Source organism: Sus scrofa, chromosome 13, assembly GCF_054392235.1.
Source record: "Sus scrofa isolate SSC_HxYL_T2T_F1_AM1 chromosome 13, Sscrofa_HxYL_maternal_Yorkshire_Landrace_v2.0, whole genome shotgun sequence".
Lineage (NCBI taxonomy): Eukaryota > Metazoa > Chordata > Mammalia > Artiodactyla > Suidae > Sus > Sus scrofa.
This window is the reverse complement of record NC_139395.1, coordinates 38,287,827-38,312,377: the sequence shown is the minus strand read 5'-3', so window position 1 is coordinate 38,312,377 and position 24,551 is coordinate 38,287,827. Positions and strand designations below refer to the sequence as shown.

General features: G+C 38.6%; 1 protein-coding gene across 2 annotated transcripts in view; it reads left to right on the top strand.

Annotated features, from left to right (window-relative positions):
• Window positions 1–1,240: 1,240 nt before the first annotated feature.
• The window catches only part of SCN10A (sodium voltage-gated channel alpha subunit 10), an 86,659-nt gene continuing 63,348 nt past the window's right edge, over window positions 1,241–24,551 (top strand). The window contains exons 1-3 of one of the 2 annotated variants that reach the window (XM_084987746.1): window positions 1,241–1,593; window positions 3,884–4,011; window positions 8,154–8,234. In XM_084987746.1, coding sequence (XP_084843872.1) covers window positions 1,324–1,593; window positions 3,884–4,011; window positions 8,154–8,234 — 479 coding nt within the window. In that variant the 5' untranslated portion in view covers window positions 1,241–1,323. The remainder of the gene's footprint in view (window positions 1,594–3,883; window positions 4,012–8,153; window positions 8,235–24,551) is intronic. The other variant, XM_084987747.1, reaches the window with a different exon arrangement.

Here is a 24,551-nt window from a genome sequence, read left to right as displayed (position 1 = left end):
TGAGGAGATGGAGATGGAGTATGCCATAGCACTTGAGGAGAGATTGTGTTTCAAGGAAAAGGAGGTAGTCAAAATATCCAATGACCCCATCAAGATAACAATTGAAAAGTTTCCCCTGAATTTAGCCACAAGAAGGTTTCTGCTGTCCTTGCAAGGAAGCATTTTAGTGAAGTAGTGGACACAGACATCAAGCTGATAAAACTGAAGAATGACTGGAGACGTGAGTGGAAATGAGTCCATTATAAAATTCAGAAGAAGATAGGAGGAGAGGAGGGGGAAGAACTGGGTGAGATATGTGCCAGGTGAAAGTTTTTAAAGTTGAGGTAGACTTGAGCATATCTAAATGCTGATAGGAAGGAACAAGCAGACAAGTAGGGAGAGAGAAAGATCCAGTGCAGAAGGAAAATATTGCCCTCAGCCAGAATGAGGGGTAATATTCCCCCAGACTGGAAGGAGGGAAGAAAGAAAAGTGTAGATCCAAGTAAGCTGGAGGTTTGGGGGCATGAAGTTGAGGGAGTTAGGTTTTCTTCATGAGAGAGAGAAGGTGGTCAGTGTCTTACTGCAAAGGGAAGTGGGGAATAGTGGTTAGTACAGATGAAGAATATTTGAAATATTAGACCACAAGAAACTGCTGCCTAGGGAAAGCATAAGGTTCCCAAGGTGCATTGATGTTTCCCATCACCCTTGAAGGGTCCAGATTCATAGAAACCTGAAACAAACTCATCTAGATTGACCTGGGCTGTGTATTTAGGATAAGGACAAGGGAATGGTCGAAATGGTGGACTCTGGGATCTGATCCAGAAAAGGAGAGAAGTGTTCCACCACAGACAAAGATCAAGCCGCCTGGGGGTCCACACATAGTTCAGAGAAGGGAAGAAGTGTTGAAAATGTCAATAATAAAAGATTGTGGTGAGAAAGTAGGATGAGACTCAGCTTGAACCAAAGTGTTTGATGAATGCAGAAGAGTGCCTGCTACTCAGTGGTCATAGAAAGGAGGAGAGAGGGCAGTATGGCTGGATCTGGTGATGTGATGGTGGGTTACAAAAATGATGGAGGAGCAATGATTAGAAGCTCATGGAGAGCATAGGTACATCCCTGAGTTATCTGGAGTAGGGTAGAATAAACAGCCTCCCCTGAGAATGCTGAAGGGGCAGTGGGGTCCTGGGGGAACTGAATGTGAGTTAAGGAAGGAACTGGAAATGTGGAGGGTGGTGTTCCAGCAAGCAAAGTGGGAGGGAGAGGGCCAGGAGGCAGGCTGTTACCTCTCTGTGGTTATGTCCACTCTCATAAGAGTATAAATTCTTCCTGAAGAAGAATGAGAAGATGGAATTCCCCTTTGGGATCCTGGAAACTACCAACTTTCGTCGATTCACTCCGGAGTCCCTGGTGGAGATTGAAAAGCGAATTGCTGCCAAGCAAGCAGTAAAGAAAACCAAAGAGAAGCCCAGGGTGCAGAAGGGCCAGAAAGAGAAGGCTCGGCCCCAGCTAGACTTGAAAGCCTGCAACCAGCTGCCCAAGTTCTATGGTGAGCTCCCAGCAGAGCTGGTTGGGGAGCCGCTGGAGGATCTGGACCCCTTCTACAGCACACATCGGGTAAGGGCTCTGGCTGGAATGGCCGTTATCAGCTCTGGGAGAGGAATTCTCTGTCCCACCCAGCCCAGGAATCCTCCTATACCGTGGGTGATGTGGCTGTCAGCTGGACTCAGTTAATGAAAAAAATAAATAAATAACTAACCCACCTCCTCAAAGCCCTCTGTGAATCACTATGATATTTATGGTAGTGGTTAATTAAACCCAAATCCTCAAAAATACTGACAACTGCTGTGGAGTTTTTAGAGGAAGTTGGCTGATCTCTTGGATGAATTCTGGCCTCAGATATCCAGAGGTATTGCTCTCTATGCAAGTGGGGAGCAAAGATCTTGAGGATGGGGGGTAGGTTAGAACAGGGAAAGGGAACCGAAATCAGGATGATTTAAACCAGTGGTCCTCAAAGTATGATCTCAAAACCCCAGGGGTTCCCAAAACCCCTTTAGTGGGTTCAGGAGTTCAAAACTATTTCTTGGAGTTCCCGTTGTGGCGCAGTGGTTAACGAATCCGACTAGGAACCATGAGGTTGCGGGTTCGGCCCCTGCCCCTTGCTCAGTGGGTTAACGATCCGGCGTTGCCGTGAGCTGTGGTGTAGGTTGCAGACGCGGCTCGGATCCCACGTTGCTGTGGCTCTGGTGTAGGCCGGTGGCTACAGCTCCGATTCAACCCCTGGCCTGGGAACCTCCATATGCCGCGGGAGCGGCCCAAGAAATAGCAACAACAACAACAACAACAAAAAAGACAAAAAAAAAAAAAACAAAACTATTTCTTAATGATATTTAGAATGACATTTGTCTTTTTCACTGACACCTTTTTATGAACATACAATAGTGAACATAGAGACTATTGATGGAGGATCATATCTGTTTAGCAGATGCTGTTACTGTATGTTGGTATACTCCTGTGTTTTAAAATGTCCTATCTTTTTCATTTCTAATATTATATATATTATAGATATATATGCACACACACATATATATATACACATACACACACATGGTATAAGCAAAAATTATAAACATTAACAAAAGATCATCGAGGTCCTCAATAATTTTTGAGAGTATAAAAGAGTCCTAGGAGTTCCCATTGTGGCTCAGCAGGTTAAGGACCCGACATTGTCTCTGTGAGGATGTGGGTTTGATCCCTGGCTTCACTCAGTGAGTTAAGGATCCAGCGTTGCTACAAGCTGCAGTGTAGCCCGCAAATGTCACTTGGATGTGGTGTTGCCGAGGCTGTGGCATAGGCCCCAGCTGCAGCTCAGATTCGACCACTGCCCTAGAAACTTATATTTGCCACAAGGTTCAGCCATAAAAAGAAAAAAAAAATCAAAAAATAAAAGAGTCCTAAATCAAAGTTTGAGAACCACTGGTTTAAATGAGAGCTATTTCATGACAATTATTGTGTTTGTATTGTATCTTGGACATTCTACACAGCTGAAAAAGTGCTCTGTGTATGTTTGGGATATGGGAGGGGCAGGAATCATCCCTTCAATTATGGTTTATAGAGAAAATAAAAAAGGTACTTGAGGAGTTCCCATTGTAGCACAGTGGAAACAGATATGACTAGTAACCATGAGGTTGTGGGTTCAATCCCTGGCTCGCTCAGTGAGTTAAGGATCCAGCGTTGCCTTGAGCCATGGTGTAGGTCACAGATGAGGCTCTGATACAGTGTTGCTGGGGCTGTGGCATAGGTTGGCAGCTGTAGCTCTGATTTGACCCCTAGCCTGGGAACTTCCTGGGAACTTCCATATGCTACAGGTGCAGCCCTAAAAAACAAAAAAATTAAAAAATTAAAAAGACACTGGAATGTTTCTCTCTCCTCTCACCTGCCAAGAGCCCTCATTCCTCTAGATGCTCAAAGGAGGGAATGGTAAAGAATTTAGAAGAGGAGACCTAGGAGGTGGAAAACAGAAGGACCATCACAGACCAGGGATGATCCACTAAGCAGAAGAGGAATTACATGCAACCAGAACTCCATCCTTCTGCTGCCATAAACCTTACCACGGGCATGATGCATTCACCCGCCCTGGGGTCAGCTATCTGTTCACTGGACACTCTCAGAGTCCCATCCTGATGCAGTCAGCCATGGGGCTTCAGGTCTTACTAGGAGCGTGAGGATACAACTCTTAGTTCCTGATCCTCCCTAACTCTCTGTCTTTCCAATTACCTCTCATTGACCCACAGTTTCCAGAGCCCTACTTGCTCACGAGACTAGGATGATCTCACACTCAACACTTGGTTGGGTGAGGATGCATGTTTCTCACTGGAGGTTCCCCTCCTGTTGTGTTTTATTTTAGACATTTATGGTGCTGAACAAAGGGAGGACCATTTCCAGATTTAGTGCCACTCGGGCCCTGTGGTTATTCAGTCCTTTCAACCTGATCAGAAGAACAGCCATCAAAGTGTCTGTCCACTCATATCCTTTGCACAGTTGCCTCTTCCACACGATAGAATCAGGCCTTGCCTACTCTTTCCAATACCTTCTTCAGGGGTTAACAACAAAGCCTTCCTCCAATTGAATCCTGAAACAATAAGATTATTAATTTTTTTAAAATGTGGTTTTAATGCATCAACACCTAAGAGCAGTCCCAAGACAGAAGAGGTGTTCATGCAACCCAGAGATGAGCTTGGGTTCACCTAGACTAGTCTGGACCTACCTGTGGATGCACAACTTGAAAAATATGCTCTTTATGAGGAGAGATTGCTGATGCACCCAGACACATTTTCACCATATGTGGCCTGCTCTTCCCATAACATAATAACCAGTAAGAAGGCCCCAGGTATTCATGGGGCAGATGAAATAGGCATGGATTTTTACTCTGTGCCCTAGCCATGATGGAGAGTGGTTTCTTATTGGGCAAAAGAGGAGCTCTTCCTAGGGGGCAAAGAGAGCAGACCGCAAAGGGTAGAGCAAAAATTGTCTCAGTGGGGCCCCATTGGTCACGGGTCACTTGCCTATAGCACAAGTTACCCCCAAACTACTAGCAGGTCAAAAATGTCAATAGTCTGAGATTCATGTCATTGGGGAATGTAGTAATTAGAGACATGTTAGTCAAATGTCTATACTAAATTAATAGCTTTAGGAACCTTCAGAAGCTGCCTCCAGCTTTTGTTTCTTTCTCTCCCCCCACCCCACCTCCTGCCAAGGCAAGCCAAACTACGACAAATAAGAGACTTTGGCTTGGTTTCCAAGGATCTTCCCTGGTGACTGTCCAAATTGGAAGTTCCTAATAACAAATTCAGCCCTGGCTTCTAGGAGATTGATTTGTAAGAACAGCCTTGCCTCGGCTGCCTGGCAGATGGTAGCCAGTCTCTTCTTAGGGGGGTCCAATAAAAAGGAGCTCTTGCCTCACACTCTGGGGGAGCTCGCTAAATTGCTGGACAGGACTCAGGTAGCTGGTAGCCCTGGCACAGAATCATCTCAGAATGAAACTGACTACTTGATGGAGTTGCATTACATTTTCCCTTTATATGTTTTACCTTTATAGCCAACCAGTGGGAATCATATTTTCTTAATTCAATCTTGGCTTTCCTAATAATGCTCTGGAAGAGTATTTAATGATGATAATAGGTTCCTATTTGCTAAAAAACCTCCTAAGCATCAATATCATCATAGGTACAGAAACCCTTGAAGAAAGGATTAGCAGCCCTATATTACAGATGATGAAACTGATACTCAGAGTTTTTGATTGAACTTGAACTCAGTTAATTGTTCAAGGTCTCACAGCTAGTTAAAAGGTCCAGTCTGCACCCTGCTTAAAGCGGTATCAGCAGTAAGGAAGTAAGAAGGTAGTTGATGGAAATGAATTAGGGTAATTCATTCTCTCTGTATGTCATCTACTTAAAATATATGCAATCACAAAAATTACAAAAAAAGAAAAGCAGAAATATACAAGCTCTTGTTTATCTATCCTGTTTGAATTATGTCTAGTTGAGTAAGAAACAACTAATTAGAAATAAAACCTCTTTAAAAAGCCAAGTATCCTGTAAATATTCTTATCTTGAGATTTGATGAGTACATAATTGATGGGTGAAGTCCAAGCTGGATGGAAAAGTTGTTAAAGGTCTCCTCACAAAAGTCTGCATTTATATATTTAAATCTCATGAATTTGGTAACTTCATCACTCCAGATATTCCTCAAGGTATGGAATTCTCAATCTCTTAATAGTTCACCAAAATCATAATTCTAATCAAATTTGCTGTACACACATGTTTTCACAAGTAACATTATCAGAGTATATCATAATTCTTTTAAAGGTTTATGGGGTTGGAGATACGATTTTAATTTAATCCTTGGGTTAACGTTTCCCCCCATGTGCATACATTTCTTGATTTAATTATAAGTCAACAGGAAAATGTGGTTTAATTAGTAGAATTTCCCTTTTCAAAATAGATGTGTTCCTAAATAACTATAAAACAGGGCACATTAAAGGCATTTACAGAAAACTAAAATAGATTTAAATACTTCTGATCAAATTGAAATTATGAAAGATGAGTGGTTCACTCTCTCTGTAGGTCAAGCTTATCTTCAGGCATTGTTTTTTTAGGAAGAAATTGTTAGGAACTCAGCTAGTCCTCAGCAAAATGTCCAATGGGAGAAATTTATCTTTAGACTTTCCCACCAACATTTCTTCCCCATATGTTTATTTCCTTCCACTCATTTTCCTTTTCAGTGTCTCCATCCCCTTCTGGTAATCCCTTTTCCCCCAACTCTCCTCTAAGATCCTTCTCTCTTATTATTCAGAGCTCTTCACAACAGCATAACCATGTTCAGAATTTTCTCTTTGAGCCAGCAATTCACTTCCCTGTGCCTGCTTCCACTATTTCTAACCAGATGTCCATTTCCTCTGTGTGACTCCATCTAGGTTAGAAAAACAATCTGGGAGTTCCCGTCGTGGCGCAGTGGTTAACGAATCCGACTAGGAACCATGAGGTTGCGGGTTCGGTCCCTGCCCTTGCTCAGTGGGTTAACGATCCGGCGTTGCCATGAGCTGTGATGTAGGTTGCAGACGCGGCTCGGATCCCATGTTGCTGTGGCTCTGGCGTAGGCCGGTGGCTACAGCTCCGATTGGACCCCTAGCCTGGGAACCTCCATATGCCGCGGGAGCGGCCCAAGAAATGGCAACAACAGCAACAACAAAAAGACAAAAGACAAAAAAAAAAAAAAAAAACCAATCTGACCAGGCTAATTCCCAGGAATGTGTGTAGCCCTCCCCTTATTTCTAACTTCTAGGAATGTAGTAGTCTCCCCTTATCCATGGGAAATACGTTCCAAACCACAGACAGTACTGAACCCTATATGTTTTTCTCTATACATACCTATGATAAAGGTTGATTTATAAATTAGGCACACTAAGAGATTAATAGCAATAACAACCAACAAAAGAGAACAATAACGGAGTTCCTGATGTGGCTCAGTGGTTAACAAATCCGACTAAGAACCATGAGATTGGGGGTTCAATCCCTGGCCTTGCTCCGGTGGGTTAAGGATCCAGCATTGCCATGAGCTGTAGTGTAGGTCACAGACGCAGCTCAGATCTGGCATTGCTGTGCCCTGGCGTAGGCCGGAGGCTACAGCTTGGGTTAGACCCCTAGCCTGGGAACCTCCATATGCCTCAGGAGTGGCCCTAGAAAAGGCAAAAAGACAACAACAGCAAAAAAACCCCAGAACAATAACAAAACACTGTAATAAAAGTTAGGTGAATGTGATCTCTTTCTAAAAATATCTTATTGTACTATACTCACCCTTCTTGTGTTTTGATGATGTGCAATAATAAAACACCATGTGAGGAGATGAGATGAGGTGAATGATGTAGGCATTGTGAAATAGCATCAGGTTACTATTGACATCTTGATGATAAGTTAGAGGCAGGGTCTACTGCTTAGGGTTGGAGCCATGATGTTGTTGATGGTTGGGGATGCCTGGTGGGAGGGAGTGGGAAGGCCTAGATGTCATCCTGATACTCAGAATGGAGGGTAATTTGAAACATATGATTATTTCTGTAATTTTCCACTTAATATTTTCAGACCACCATTGACCACAGGTAACTGAAACAGCAGAAAACGAAACTACAGTTTGGGGGCATTACTACATTCTTTTTGCCTTTTAGGAAAAAAGAGACATTTGCTGGATGAAATTTCAGGCCTTATTGTATAGTGAAATGCAGGTGTCGGGACAGAAGGACATTTCTAGGAAGGTATTCTGTTTCCTTTCATCTTGCTCAGGGTTCTGTTATCAGACAATCTGAGTCCGCATCTCGGCACCGTGGTTGACTAGCTAAATGAACTTGGAAAAATATTTTAGCTTTGTCATCCTGTTTTCTTAGCTCCAATGTATAGATAATAATATCCATCTGTAGGTTAGCTGTATTAGAAATAATGTGGACAAAGTATTCAGCCCAGGGCAGGCACTTAGTAAGTGTTAACCGTTGTTTTGTGTTGTGACAAGATGATAAAGCTAATCCTAGCTAAGAGTTATGAATTTGATCAATTCACTGTCAAGGTGATCATAGATGACATCAGGAAAACATGGTGACTCTCAGCTTTTCCTTAACACAGACCTCTCAGGTGGTTCAGTTTATTTATAACCATCACTATTTTGGTCAACTGTGTTGGCATGACCCAATCGGAACTGCCAGAGAGAATCGAGTGAGTAGATTTGCTGCCATTCTTAAGGCTTTCCTTTTTGCCCCCTATTTCTCTTCCTTCACTGGCAGCCACTTTCTCTTATTCATCCTGCTGGGTCTTATTTGGGTAATGTAGAGTCCTGTTGTCTATCTGACTTTGCAATGGCTAGATATCTTCCTCTCTGTGGACTTTGTTTCTTACATACACATATGGTTTTCAGCTTCAAAGAGCTATAGATGTGTGGTTCTCAACCTTGGCTACCCATTGGAATCCCCTGGGGATATTTGTAAAATATTGCTGCCTGGGTCCCAGCTCCAGAGGGTCTGATTTCACTGGTCTGTGGTGACCTGGGCAGATGAGCCCCCATTTCCCTCCCCTGATGCCCCCACCCCACAACCTCACTTGCCATGTGCACATCTAAATGAAGTTGAGGGAAGTCCTACTCAGAAAGAGAGGCAGGAACAGAATTGAGGTGGAACTAAAAACAAATTATCCTGAAACATATTCAGAAAATCACCCATGAATGCAGCTGCTGAAACTATCTTGGTTCATATACTTCAAAGTGACCTTAATATTCCTGAGATTATGCTATCACCCTGGGTTAATGGTGGAATCTCTGTAGTTTCGGACTATGGGGACTTTCCAAAAACATAGTGCATCAACACATCTGGGAGGGATGCCCCAGCCCAGCTCAAACCTGTCATATTTTTGGTATAATAGTAGGAGGTCTATAGAGCTTTCTCTTTTTCCAACTTTTAAATTTTTATCTTTTCCTGACTGTAACACTAATACATGATACAATAGGAAATGTGCTTATTTCTATTAATAAATTAAAGAAGAAAATCAAGTGGTCATCATAATTGATGCTGAAAATCATTTAATAATATTTGGTATCTGTTTATGATTTAAAACTATAAGAAAAAAGGAGCAAATATCATACTTAATTGTGAAACACAGCAAACTTTCTCTTTGAGGTCAAAAGATTAAAAAAAAAAAAAAACCAAAGATGTCTGTTTCATCAATTCTGTTCAGCTTTGTAAAGGAGATCCTAGCCAGTGTAGTAAGACAAGGAAGAGAAATAAAAGGTATAAGAATAAGGAAAGAAGTACCAAAGATGCTTTGATTGACAGATAATGTGGTTGTGTGCATAAAATAATCAATATAATCTAGAGATAAACTATTGGAATTAATAAAAGTACAAATTAATATACATAAATCATTTGTATATCTATATGCTAGCAACAAACAGAATACCATTTGCACTGGCAGTTAAAAATATCAAGTTTCTAGAAATGAGATTATCAAAGTATGAGTAAGTTCTCTACAAAGAAATTATAGAAACATTAAGTGATATTACAGAAAACCTATCAAATGGAGAGATGTATTATATTCTTAGATTCAAAGTCACAATATTTTAAAACTCCCCAAAATGACTAATAAATTTAATGTGATTTCAATCAAAATCCCAACGGGTTTTTTTTTAATAACTTGACAAACTGACTCTAAGATTTATTTGAAAATGGAAAGAGCAAATTATAGCCAAGACACTTTTGAGACAGAAAAACAAGGTGGGAGAAAATAATGTGCTCTACTGGATATCAAGATTTACTATAAAGCTCCAATAATTGAAACAGTGTGCCATTGGCATAAGATTAGTCAGACCAGTAGAACAGAGTAGTTGGCCCATAAACAGGCCAGTGCACATACAGACCTTGAATTGGTAAGAAAAGTGGTACTGAAGAACAGCAGGGAAAGGGCAGACTTCAGCAAATGATGCTGACGAATTAGGAATCCCAACATAAAAATCACATTGAGTATCTAACTTATGCTATCAATAAGAATCAATTTTAGGAGTTCCCATCGTGGCTTAGTGGTTAACAAATCCGACTAGGAACCATGAGGTTGCAGATTCGATCCCTGGCCTTGCTCAGTGGGTTAAGGATCCGGTGTTACCGTGAGCTGTGGTGTAGGCTGCAGACACGGCTTGGATCCTGTGTTGCTATGGCTCTGGCGTAGGCCGGAGGCTACAGCTCCGATTGGACCCCTAGCCTGGGAACCTCCATACGCCGTGGGAGCGGCCCTAGAAATGGCAAAAAAAAGACAAAAAAAAAAAAAAAAAAAAAAAGAATCAATTTTAGGTGGATTAAGATCTAAATTTATTTGTGAAAAACAAAGACATAAAGTTTTTAGAAGGTCTAAAAACAAAGGAAAATGTCTTCATGACTTCAGATTAGGAAAAGGCTTATTACATGTGAAAACTGATACATTTTTATGCCAAAATTATGAATTTCTGTTCAACAGAAGACCATGAGAGTGAAAAAACAAGATTAATACTGAGTAGAAGATATTTGCAACACATGTACCTAAAAAGTATTTCTGTCCAAAATAATGAGACCTTACAAATCAGTTAGAAATATGTCAGAGAGGAGTTCCCGTCGTGGCTCAGTGGTTAACGAATCCAACTAGGAACCATAAAGCTGCGGGTTCGATCCCTGGCCTTGCTCAGTGGGTTAACGATCCGGCGTTGCCGTGAGCTGTGGTGTAGGTTGCAGACATGGCTCGGATCCCGCGTTGCTGTGGCTCTGGCATAGGCCGGTGGCTACGGCTCCAATTCAACTTCTAGCCTGGGAACCTCCCTATGCCGCAGGAGCGGCCCAAGAAATAGCAAAAAAAAAACAAAAAAAAAGAGAAATATGTCAGAGAAACTAACTGGAAAATGAACAAAAAAATTAAATAGATATTTCACAAAAGTAGAAATCCAAATGGTCAGTAAATATATGAAAATATTTTTAACCCTTTTCTTAATAAAGGAAATATGAATAAAATCACACTGAAAGATAATTATACATTCATTAGATGAGGAAAATTCTAAATTGTGGCAATACCAAATATTGAGAAAAATACAGAACAGCAGAAAGTCATATATTGCTGGTGGGAATATAAATGTGTACAACCTCTTTGGAAACCAGTGGATAATATCGAGTTAAGGTGAAAACACATACACACACTGTAATCCTCTAGTTATACTGTTAGGTACATACATTCAACAGAAAAATGTACTTACGGGTACCAGGATACAGCTGCAAGAAAGTTCATGAACATTCCCCATGAAAGCCCCAAATTGGAAACCACCAAAATGTCCATACATTTTTGAGTACCTTAACTATTTCTACTATATTCTTTTTTGAAATTATAGTTGATTTGCAATGTTGTGCCAGCTTCTGCTGAACAGAAAAGTGACTCAGTAATGTATATATATATACATTCTGTTTCTCATATTCCATCATGTTCTATCCCAAGAGATTGTATATAATTCCCTGTGGTATACAGTAGGATCTCTTAAAAGTGGATAATGTACAGTGATAAATATAAATAAACTATAGTTCCACAATGGGAATGAGTCTTAAGAACATAATAGTCAACAACAAAAAAAGCCATACACAAAAGATTGCCGAAGTATGATTACATTTACACAAAATTCAAAAACAAGCAAAACTTAACTATTTCATTTCAGGATGCATATTTTGGAAGTAAAATATAAATTAAAAAGGCAAGAAAAAATACCCCAAATTAAGAAAGTACTAACCTTTAGGGCAGAGGAAGGAAGGGGCTTGTGAGTGCTCAAAATGTTCCATTTCGTGACATGACTAACTGTCACATAGCTGCTGTGGACTGAGCAGTGTACCTGGCTCCCCCACTCTCCAGATTCATGTGTTGAAGGCCTAACTGCCACCACCCCTGCACTGTGTAACTGTACCAGAGAAAGGGCCTTTAAAGAGGCAATTAAAGTTAAATAAGGTCGTAGGGCAGGGCTGTGATCCAACAGACCTGGTACCTTTATATAAGAGGGGAATGGACACCAGAGCTCGCTCTCCCACAGTGTGAAGACACAGCTAGAAATTGCCCTTACCAAGCCAGTAAGAGGACTGATCACACTGGCACCAGCCTATAGAACTATAAGAAAATACATATTTGCTGTTTAACTGCTCAACCTATGGTATTTTGATATGGCAGCCTGAGCTGACTAATACACAAGCATTCATTTTACAACTAGTTTGTTTCATGTGGACTTTCATTATGCATGTTACACATCGTAATGAAAAGCTTTAAAAAAATAATTTAAAAATAAATGACCATTGTGTAAAGTGCAGAATACTGGAAAATATGTCAGAAGATAGTCACTAGATAGATAAGTCACTGTCAGTATTTTAGTTCTCTTTCTTTCTGTCTCTGTCTCTCTTTCCCTGTCTCTGTATCTTTCTCTCTTTCTCTCTTTATTTCTGTATTTCTGTACCTCTCTCTATATATATATGCATATATATATATATATATATATATATGCACAGATGATATAGCATGTAAAATTTCTATCCTTTTTAAACTTTTAATGCAAAGCATTTTCTCTCAAAAGTTATTTGGGGATTCTGGTTAAATATGGAAGATAGCTTGAATATGTTTTACCCCAACCCTCTCAAAATGCCAGTAAAATGACAGCATGGGAATAAGAACAGTATAAATATACAAGAACAAAGAGAAGTAGAAAGGAAAGCACAGAGGACAAAAGATGTCAAAACAATCTCAGAAGACCAAAAGTGGGCGGAGGATTGGTAAATGACTCAGCAGACCAGGGCTTGTTAAATGATAGTGCCTGCAGAGAGGGATAAAAATGAGGATCAAGGTATTTAACCCCCTAAAGACCCAGAGGCCCTGAAAATGTTGACATGGTACAAATAGCAAAAACTGGGACTAGAAAAAAGGAAGAACATGAGAGCAGTATATGTTCACTTATTGTTGCTTCTATGATAGCAAGAAGTTAAAGAGCATTCTTTAAAGTTCATATATCAAGGAATGAAAAATAATTCCATTTAACAGTATAAAGGTAAGCAGGAAAAAGATCTTATTAAGTACAATCAGATGATGGATAAAACAGAGGGGAAAGGAAAGAGAATTAATGGAAATAAGATATATTAGTTAAAGAGATAGCATACCAAAGGCAATGTATTACATGGTTTTAATTGTAATTATAAATGTATACTTTTAAGGCAACCACAAAAACTAGAATAAAAACTCCTCTAAAGTTAGAATCATAAAGAAAAAAATAAAGCAAATAAAATATACCAGACAATGAAATATTTTTAAAATTATTAAAAACATAACAAAAAGTATTATAAGCAAACTATGACCAAGTAAATTTATCATGTCAATAAATATAAATGGTTTTACTCATCTGTTTAAAAAAATCATGTTATATAACAAAGCAATATTGAACTCTATGTTGACTAAAAAATATACCACTCAAAATGATAAAGATCAAAATTTTAAAACAGTCAAAGATATAGGTAAGCAAAGGCAAACAGAAAGAGCAGGAGGCATGATTTTCATATCAGAGAAGGTGAAATTTAGGCCAAAGCTTATTAAACAGGACAAAAATAACATCCTGTAATGCTAAATAATCCATAACAGTAATGTATATCTTTGCAACAAATAAAGTGGCAACAATGTTCATAAATCAAAAATTAAAAGAATATTGGGGTATATAGGCAGAAACATTATAGGGACAGAAAAATGTAGCCAATTTCTTTCAACTCTAATCAGATCAATTGTACAAAAAGTATATAAAATATAGTGATCAGAGTAATAACACAACTAATAAGATCTAATTAATACATTTCAAACTATATTCCCTGAAAAATAACCATACAAATTGGCCAAATATTAAACAGTAGAACTTTAATAAATTCCAAAAAGTAGAAATAATAAAGAAAATATTCCCTGATTACATTGCAATAAAATGAGAAAATAATTACCAAAAAAAAAGAGTTCCCTTCATGGCTCAGCAGTTGATGAACCTGACTAGGATCCATGAAGACATAGGTTGGATCCCTGGCTTCACTCAGTGGGTTAAAGGATCCGGCGTTACTGTGAGCTGTGGTGTATGTCGCAGACACAGCTGGGATCTCGAGTTGCTGTTGCGTGGTGTAGGCTGACAGCTACAGTTCCAATTCGACTCCTAGCCTGGGAACTTCCATATGCCCCGAGTGAGCCCCCAAAAAGCAAAAAAGAAAAAAAGAGAGAGAGAAAGGACTTACCATTTGGTAATTTTTAAAACCAAAGATTTCTTAGATGGGAAATTCCCTTGTGGTGCAGCATGTTATGGATCTGGCATTGCCACTGGGGGGAAAAAAAAAAAAAAGAATTCTTAGATTGAAGAAATGATACAAACCAAAATTATAGAATTTCCAGGGAAGAAAAAAATTAAAAAAACTTTAATCAGAACAAAAGAGTGCAGTTAAAGATGTGCTTAGGGGATAGTCCATAACATTGAAGCAGAGAATATTTATATCAGCCAAAAAAAAAAAAAAAAAAAAAGAAAAAATTATTTAAGTACCTGACATAAAACTGTAAAAGGTCAAGAAACAAAAAAAGTGAATAATTTAAACAGAAAAAATTAATTCATTAGAAAATAAACAGTAGAATAAACTCAAAAGCTATTGTAAGAAAACATGCACAGGACCTGTTTACTGAAAAAAAAAAAAAAAACAACAGTATAAAGTATTTTGACAATGACAAAACTTTTTTTTTTGCTTTTTTTTTTTTTGCTTTTTAGGCTTGCATCCTCCACATATGAAGTTCCCAAGCTAGGGGTCAAATCGGAGCTACAGCTGCTGGCCGACTCCACAGCCACAGCAATGTGGGATCCCAGCCACATCTGCAACTTACACTACAGCTCACGGCAACACCGGATCCCCGACCCACTGAGCCAGGGATCGAACCTGCATCCTCATGGATACTAGTTGGATTCATTTCTGCTGCAACACAATGGGAACTCCCAGACAAAACATTATTGAGAAAAATTTTGAAGTATCAAAATAAATTTAATGGATTAGAAGACTCACCATTATTATAATGTCAGAAATTAATCTATATGTTCAATGAAATCCTTATAAAAATCCCAGCATGTTTTGTAGAAATTGATTGAAAAGATTTTGCATGGATGAAGCAAAATTCATTTAATTCTTATTCTAGTGATAGGTATTTGTGTTTATCATAATCAACAAATCCTCATGTTTTGCCATCAGTATTCTTTGGTGAATATCCATATACATGGATCTTCACCCACACAATGTGGTTAAATGTGAGAGATGAATTCCTATGAGTGGATTTGCTGGGTCAAAGGGATGTACAATTTTTTTTTTAAAAAGTAATGTACAATTTTAATTTTTGAGATATTGCCAAATCATCTTCCAAAGTTGTACCAATCTCCATTCCCACTAATTATTAAATCTATTCTGTCAGATTTTATATTAATTAAATTATTGATAAAATTTCCTTTATAAACACACTTTAAAAAATAGAAAAGATAAAAATAAACCTGGCTGGTCCTAGTTCTAGAACTGTGTGTGACAGGTATTGGGTGATGTTCAGCATCATTGGCCTCAAGAAAATATTCAGACTCCAGATTTTATTTTTGAAATGAAACTGGTAGCACCCACTGTTGCTGGGAGCCCAGAGGGACATAGTAAACATCCTTGGGATAGACTGAGACTGCATGTATCATGCTGTGTATTTTTCAGTAAAAATTAAATTATAGTCAGTGTAACACCAGGAGCCAATTTTATAGCCATGTTCTTGATACAGTCTTTTAAACACAAGGGGTTCCCATCCCTATCTCCCCTCCCTGCCATTACCAACCCCCAAACATTAGCTTTGCTCTGTTACCTGCTTCTTGTTACCTGTTACCTGCTTCCCTGTTACCTGCCTCCCTGACTGCCTGCCCACCTGTCTGCTTGAGAGAAGATTTTATATCTATATCTGTATATATATATTCCATTCCATATGTGTGTGTTCCTTTTTTTGTACCCCCTTGTGCTGGAAAGAAACTAGAGATCCATTGAGCCAAAGTGGAGAAATGCCAAAATGTCAGATTGGTCCCCAGAATGAGATAAAAAGATGGAAAGCTAAGGAATGGAAAAAGTGTAAACAACATCCAGAGCAAAACTTTTCCACCCTCCCGACCCCCTGAACTCACAGAGTGTCATTGAAAGGGCCCTTTGATGGCCATGGGGCACCCGTCACTAAACATACTGAAAATCTGGAAAAAAAATTGACAAAATACAGCAATTTGGCTGTAGGAAAAAGCACAGTGGAAAGATAAATGTTATCTTACTTGGAAAAGAATGGTGAAATGAAGTTGAACTTAGGGCAAACAGGAAGATGGGTAGCTGGAAGCACAGACATAAAGTATTATTTTCTGTCTTTTCAAATTCATATGAATGATATATTACATGCATGCTTTAGCTGATGCTTTAAAAATCAATATTGTGTTTTTGAGATTTATCTAAATGGATACATGTATCCATTTGGTAATTTTTTATCACTGCGAAATGTTCCATAAGATATTTTCCTGTATTTTCTTCTAAAAGTCATAATATTTCTTTCTACATTTAGATATTTCATCCTCCTAGACTTTTGTGTGTGTGTGCATGGTGTGTGATAAGCTTCTAATATTTTTCCATATGGATTATTCACAACACCATTTTTAATAGATTATTTCCTGAATGATTCCTTCTACTAATTCATGCACCAGATTCCCATGTGTATCCAAGTCTATTTCTCCTAATAATCTATTACATCACTCCTTGAATCAACACCACAGAACCTAAATGATTTATAATAATGTTTGACCTGGTTGATCATAGCATCCCAGTTAACTTGTCTTCTTAAAAATTATGTTGGTTCTTCCTGTTTCTTTACTTTTCCGTATCAATTTAAGGATCAGATTTTTCAGCTCTTTTCTTACAAATATGCTGAAACCTTGATTGTAAATGCATTGAATTTATCATCACAGGAAGAATTGCCATATTTACAACATATATAGTTGTATCTCCCAATTCATATAAACCTCCTTTTATATTCTTCTATAACATTTGATGTCTTCTGTAAAGTTCTTACATATCTTATCTCTAGATACATTATCATTTTGTTTGCCCTTTTGAATATTTATTTTTATTTCTAAAATAAATTATTGTTATTAATTTTCTATATGTTGGTTTTTCATTCAGTAACCTTGCTGAACTCCTTTAACAATTCCTATTTAAACAATTATATCATTTGCAAATAATGATGAACTTATTTCTTCCTGTATGATCCTTATACCACTTGTTTATTTTTCCTATCTTATTAAACTGGCCAGGACTTTCAGCACAATGCTAAATTGAAGCTATAGTAGCAGAATATTCCTTTTGCTCTTGCGTCTAAAGATTATGCTTCTAATATTTCACTATCAGCATGATGACTATGGGGTTCTCATAATTACCCCTTGTCAAGTTATGGAAATTTCTTTCCATTTTTGGTTTGAGTTTCATTTTGAATGAGTGTTGGTTTTTAATCAATATTTCTGTGTTTAAGATTATCATAGTCTTTTATCTGTTAATATAGTAGATTACATTAATAAATTTGCTAATCTATTTTTTTTTTGTCTTTTTTTGCTATTTCTTGGGCCGCTCCCACGGCATATGGAGGTTCCCAGGCTAGGGGTCCAATTGGAGCTGTAGCCACCGGCCTATGCCAGAGCCACAGCAACACAGGATCCGAGCCATGTCTACAACCTACACCACAGCTCACGGCAACGCCAGATCATTAACCTACTGAGCAAGGGCAGGGACCAAAACTCATGGTTCCTAGTCAGATTCGTTAACCACTGCACCACGAAGGGAACTCTGCTAATCTATTTTAATGGTTCCAGCTTGAGCACTGCTGGATTCAGTTTGCTAGCATTTCATTTGATCTAGCTCGGAAGTTCCCACTGTAAGTGCAATGAGATTAGCAGAGTCTCTGCAGGGCTGGGACACAGGTTCAATCCTTGGCCCGGCACAATGGATTAAAGATCTGACATTGCTGCAGCTGTGGCATAAGTTGCAGCTGTGGCTTGAATCTGATCCCTGGTCCAGGAACTCCATATGGTGTGGGGCAGCCAAAAAAGAAAAAAAAAATGATGCTTATTCATTTGATCTATCTTGGTACCTGAGTTTGACTTACAATCTTCTCACATAAACTGTCCCTTTGGGTTGTTTTTCCATCTCTCTGCCTCACTGTCTTCCTTCTGTATTATCTCTGAGAATTCCAAATTCTCACTCTGTTCTGTGGAACAGTTTAGCTCTTTCCATCCCCCATAGTATTTCTTTCTTTTTTTTTCTTTTTTTTCTTTTTTGCTTGTTTTCTTTTATTTTATTTTCTTTTTTTTAATATTTTTTTTTAATTTTCCCACTGTACAGCAAGGGGGTCAGGTTATCCTTACATGTATACATTACAATTACATTTTTTCCCCCACCCTTTCTTCTGTTGCAACATGAGTAAGTATCTAGACAAAGTTCTCAATGCTATTCAGCAGGATCTCCTTGTAAATCTATTCTAGGTTGTGTCTGATAAGCCCAAGCTCCCGATCCCTCCCACTCCCTCCCCCTCCCATCAGGCAGCCACAAGTCTCTTCTCCAAGTCCTTGATTTTCTTTTCTGAGGAGATGTTCATTTGTGCTGGATATTAGATTCCAGTTATAAGTGATATCATATGGTATTTGTCTTTGTCTTTCTGGCTCATTTCACTCAGTATGAGATTCTCTAGCTCCATCCATGTTGCTGCAAATGGCATTATGTCATTCTTTTTTATGGCTGAGTAGGATTCCATTGTGTATGGAAGATGTTCCACATCTTCCGAATCCAATCATCTGTCGATGGACATTTAGGTTGTTTCCATGTCCTGGCTATTGTGAATAGTGCTGCAATGAACATGCGGGTGCATGTGTATCTTTTAAGTAGAGCTTTGTCCGGATAGATGCCCAAGAGTGGGATTGCGGGGTCATATGGAAGTTCTATGTATAGATTTCTAAGGTATCTCCAAACTGTTCTCCATAGTGGCTGTACCAGTTTACATTCCCACCAACAGTGCAGGAGGGTTGCTTGTTTTCTTTTAAATTAGAGTATAGTTGATTTACAGTGTTGTGTTAATTTATGCTGTGCAGCATAGTGACCCAGAAAAAAATATATATATACATATATATATGTATTATTTTTCTTATATTATTTTCCATCATGGTTTTTCCCAAGAGACTGGATATAGTTCCCTGTGCTATATAGTAAGACCTCATTGCTTCTCCATTCTAACTGCAGTCATTTGCATCTACTAACCCCAAACTCCCCATCCCTCCCACTTCCTATCCCCTCCCCCTTGGCAACCACAAGTCCATTCTCTATGTCCATGAGTCTGTTTCTCTTTTGTAGATAGGTTCATTTGTGCCATATTTTCAATTCTGCATATAAGTGATATCATATGGTGCTTTTCTTTCTCTCTGACTCACTTCACTTAGTATGAGAATCTCTAGTTGCATCCATGTTGCTGCAAATGTCATTATTTCATTCCTTTTTTATGGCTGAATAGTATTCCATTGTATATATGTACCACATTTTCTTAACCTATTCATCTGTCAATGGCATTTAGGTTGCTTCCATGTCTTGGCTATTGTGAATAGTGCTTCAGTGAACATAGGGGTGTGTGTATCATTTCAAATTATAGTTTTGTCTGGATATATACTCAGAAGTGGGATTGCTGAATCATATGGTACAAGGGGCTAATCTCCAAAATAAACAAACTGCTCATACAACTCAGCAACAACAACAACAACAATGAAAAACAACCCAATAGAAAAATGGCAGAAGACCTAAATAGACATTTCTCTAAAGAAGACATACATATGGCCAGTAGGCACATGAAAAGATATTCAACATCACTAATTATTAGAGAAATGCAAATCAAAACTACAATGAGTTACCACCTCACACCGGTCAGAATGGCTATCATTAATAAGTCTACAAAAAATATGCTGGAGAGGGTATGGAGAAAAGGGAGCCCTTCTACACTGTTGGTGGGAATGTAAATTGGTACAACCGTTATGGAAAGCAGTATGGAAGTTCCTCAGAAAACTGAATATAGAACTACCTTATGATCCACAAATCCCACAGTATTTCTCAGTAATAATGAAAGGATCTCTACTAGTCACTAGAATTCTCTCAGTAGCCTCTAAATCACTGGAAAGATTCAGAAGAAAAAGCAATGCCATCATTTTATGAACAGATGATTTAAGAATCTGAAATTTACGATTAATCATAATTTTTGTAGATTTTCTGACTTTTTATGTTCTCAAAAGCAGTGTAGGGGAGTTCCCATTGTGGCTCAGTGGAAACAAATCTGACTAGCATCCATGAGAATGCAGGTTCAATCCCTGGCCTCACTCAGTGGGTTAAGGATCTGGCGTTGCCATGAGCTGTGGTGTAGGTCACAGACGAGGCTGGGATCTGGCATTGCTATAGCTGTGGGGTAGGCCAGTGGTTACAGATCCAATTTGACCCCTAGCCTGGGAATTTCCATATGCCGTGGGTATGCCCCCCCACCAAAAAAAGCAAGCAGTTTATGTGATTCAAGGACTGACTTAATCTTGAATACTTTATCTTAACAAAGGTATTGTCTTCTGACACTACATTTACATTTGTTAAACTTGCATTTATCATTGTTACCATTGCATAATATCACTATTCAAAAAATAAACCATCATTTCAGAAGTGGTTTGGAGAAATATAACAATAGGGATGAAAATAGAAAAATAAATTCTACAATATGAAATTAGCTTACAAATAAAAGTAATGAATGATCTCTTTCACAAACATAAAGCCTGAATCTGTATGTCAAGAGACAAGTGGACAATGGATGTGGATAATCTCACAAAAGCAGATAAAAATAAATAAGAAAACGGAGTATGACAGTGAAAAATGATAATTAAATTTTTTTGGATCAATGATCCTTTTGTCCTAGTACCAAGTTTATTATCTGTTAACATTTTTATCAAATAATAATAGAAAGCTACCAAAACTTCCATATTATTCTTATTGTTATTATTATTATTATTATTTTGTCTTTTTAGGGCTGCACCAACAGTATATAGAAATTCCCAGGCTAGGAGCTAAATCAGAGCTATAACCGCCGGCCGATGCCACAGCCACAGCAATGTCAGATCCGATCCACATCTGCAGTCTACACTTCAGCTCACGGCAACACGGGATCCCTAACCCACTGAGCAAAGCCTGGGATTGAACCTGCATCTTCGTGGATACTAGTCAGGTTTGTTACTGCTGAGCCATGAGGGAACTCCCTCCATATAATTTTCTGATAAAGTTTACCAACCTCAGTTTTGAACCAATTAACTGTCTCTAGTACAAACACAAAACAAGGATTTCCAGTACAAAATTGTCAAAATTTTATGTTAAAGTTTGAAAAACATGAAAACTATATAGTCATCATTTGTCTTTATAGCAAAACCAAACACAGTTATACTCTTGCTAGTTAGACATGGAACCAGCTTCAAAATCAATGACAAATATTGTAGTTGGAAAGCAAGCAAGAAATAATCAGAATTCCTTTATCAGAACTATTGGATTTCTTTTCATGTGGGTGGCATTTAAAATTAATGACTGTTAGGGGGAGGGAGTGGGATAGATCAGGAATTTGAAGTTAGTAGATGCAAACTAATACATTTAGAATTGATAAACAATAAGATCCTACTATATAGCATAGGGAACTAAATCCAATCACCTGGGATAGACCATGATGGAAAAGAATATAAAAAAGAATACATACATGTATGACTGAGTCACTTTGCTGTATAGCAGAAATTGTCACAACATTGTAAATCAACTATACTTTGATTTAAATAAATAAATAAATAAAATCCATGACTGTTATGTATGTAAACAAGCAGATGTTTTACTTTAGAGTTGAGTAAAATGATAAATTGTCAGTACATATTCACCATATATGTGAGAGTGAAGCACTCAGTGACTTTTTGTCCTATTTAAAAAGATTTTTTTTTGTCTTTTTGCTTTTTCTAGGGCTACTCCCATGGCATATGGGGGTTCCCAGGCTAGGGGTCTAACCTGAGCTGTAGCCTCCAGCCTACACCAGGGCACAGCAACGCCAGATGTGAGCTGCATCTGTGACCTACACTACAGCTCATGGCAATGCTGGATCCTTAACCCACTGAGCAAGGCCAGAGATTGAGCTGCAACCTCATGGTTCCTAGTTGGATTCGTTAACTACTGTGCCACGACGGGAACTCCTAAAAAGATTTTTAAAAGAAGATATTTCTGGTTTCATTAAAGATTATTTTGTAAATTTCAAAATGGACTTAAAAAGGTATATTAGCTTGTATACTAGTGTTCATAGCAGCATTATTCACAATGGCCAAAAGCTTTCCAAATGTCCTATCAAAAGATAAATGGATGAACAAAATGTGGTATGTACACACAGTAGAATATTATTCAGCCTTAAAAAGGAATGAGATTCTGCTATATGCCACAACATGGATGAACCTTTAAAATGTGCTAAGTAAAATTAGCCAGACATGAAAGGACAAGTATTATCTAATTCTACTTACATGAGGTACCTAGAATAGGCAAATTTTTGGATACAGAAAGTAGAATAGAGGTTGTCAGGAAGCTGGAGAGGGAGAAATGGGGAGTTATTTAGTGGGTACAGATTTTCTGTTTGTAATGATGAAAAAGTTCTGGAGATGGATCGTGGTGATGGTTGCATAATTTTGTGAATGTGTGTGCTTAATGCCACTGAATTGCATACTTTAAAATGGTTAAAGTAGTAAATTTTACGTAATGTGTATTTTACCACAATTGAAAAATAGTTGAATTAGGAGTTCCCGTTGTGGCACAATAGAAACGAATCTGACTAGGAACCATGAGGTTGCGGTTCAATCCCTGGCCTCAAGCAGTGGGTTAAGGATCTGGCATTGCCATGAGCTGTGGTGTAGGTCGCAGACACGGCTCAGATCTGGTGTTGCTGTGGCTGTGGTGTAGGCCAGCGGCTACAGCTCCGATTAGACCCGTAGCCTAGGAATCCATATGCCGTGGGTGCGGTCCTAAAAAGACAAAAATAAACAAACAAAAAAATGGTTGAATTAATATTGAAGAAACTCCCACTACATCGTCAGCAAGGAAAGGCATTGCTATAGCAATGGAAGATGTTGCTTCTGAATGTAGTCTATATCTCATTGATGAAAACAGTGGGGGTTCATTGCCTCCAGACCCAGATTTGCTGTTGAGGAATGTCATAGAAGTTGTGACTACAAGCTGATTGTGGCCATTTAATATATGTCTGCTCAGCCTACAGGGCTGAAATGAAAAATGAGTACAAGATGCTTTTCCACATTGAACTGCTCTGGCTGGCAAACAAAAATGGTTTGCAGTGTTTTCAAATAAGGAGTAAAATTTTTTAAATTACCATTTCTAGGAATACATGAGGCATTTCTCAGTCATACATTTAGGATTTTGAATAGCATGGATCTTTGACTTCAGAATCTAAGTATCAGAATTTTTTATTTTTATTATTTTTATTTTTATTTTTTTTTTTTTGTCTTTTTGCTATTTCTTTGGGCCGCTCCCGCGGCATATGGAGGTTCCCAGGCTAGGGGTCGAACTGGAGCTGTAGCCACTGGCCTACGCCAGAGCCACAGCAACGCAGGATCCGAGCCGCGTCTGCAACCTACACCACAGCTCACGGCAACGCTGGATCGTCAACCCACTGAGCAAGGGCAGGGATCGAACCCGCAACCTCATGGTTCCTAGTCGGATTCATTAACCACTGCGCCACGATGGGAACTCCCAGGATTTTTAAATGATTGGACATCATGACTTCTTAGAACTGAACAGTGGTGCACATAGCTCAGTGGCTAGGAGTTCGACTTTTCCCCAAAACCGATGATTTTCTTCATCAGGAAAAATATTAAAAATATGCCTTCGCATATTAGAAATCACATCCAAATTTGCAACTGAACATGCAGAAATACCTGGTGAGCCAAATGCCACCAGAGAGGCTGTGATTCCATCAGCCGCTGCCTCCCAAGCTGAGACCTTTAACCTTCTAGCTTTCAGCAGCACTAAGCTGGGGCCCTGGTCCTCTGGTGAAACACTGAACATAGTCTTTAGAGACAACTCTCCCATAATTTTTGGATCTGCGTTTGATCTGAAAGGCCAGAAATATCTGTCAAAACGTCACAACAACCTATAATTCTGAGTTAAGATTTTCTAATTCAGAAAACATAAAGAGTGGGGGGAACCCAACAAGCTATGGCAGCTGACAGCTCTATCAGCTACCCAGACAGATACAGATTCGTCATGAATGATTTCAAATGAGATTGCTCCTCTCGCAGATAGGGAAAAAAAAAAAAAGTTACTGCTATTCACATTTTGTTTTGATTTTTACTTTTATTTAAGATGTACAGAT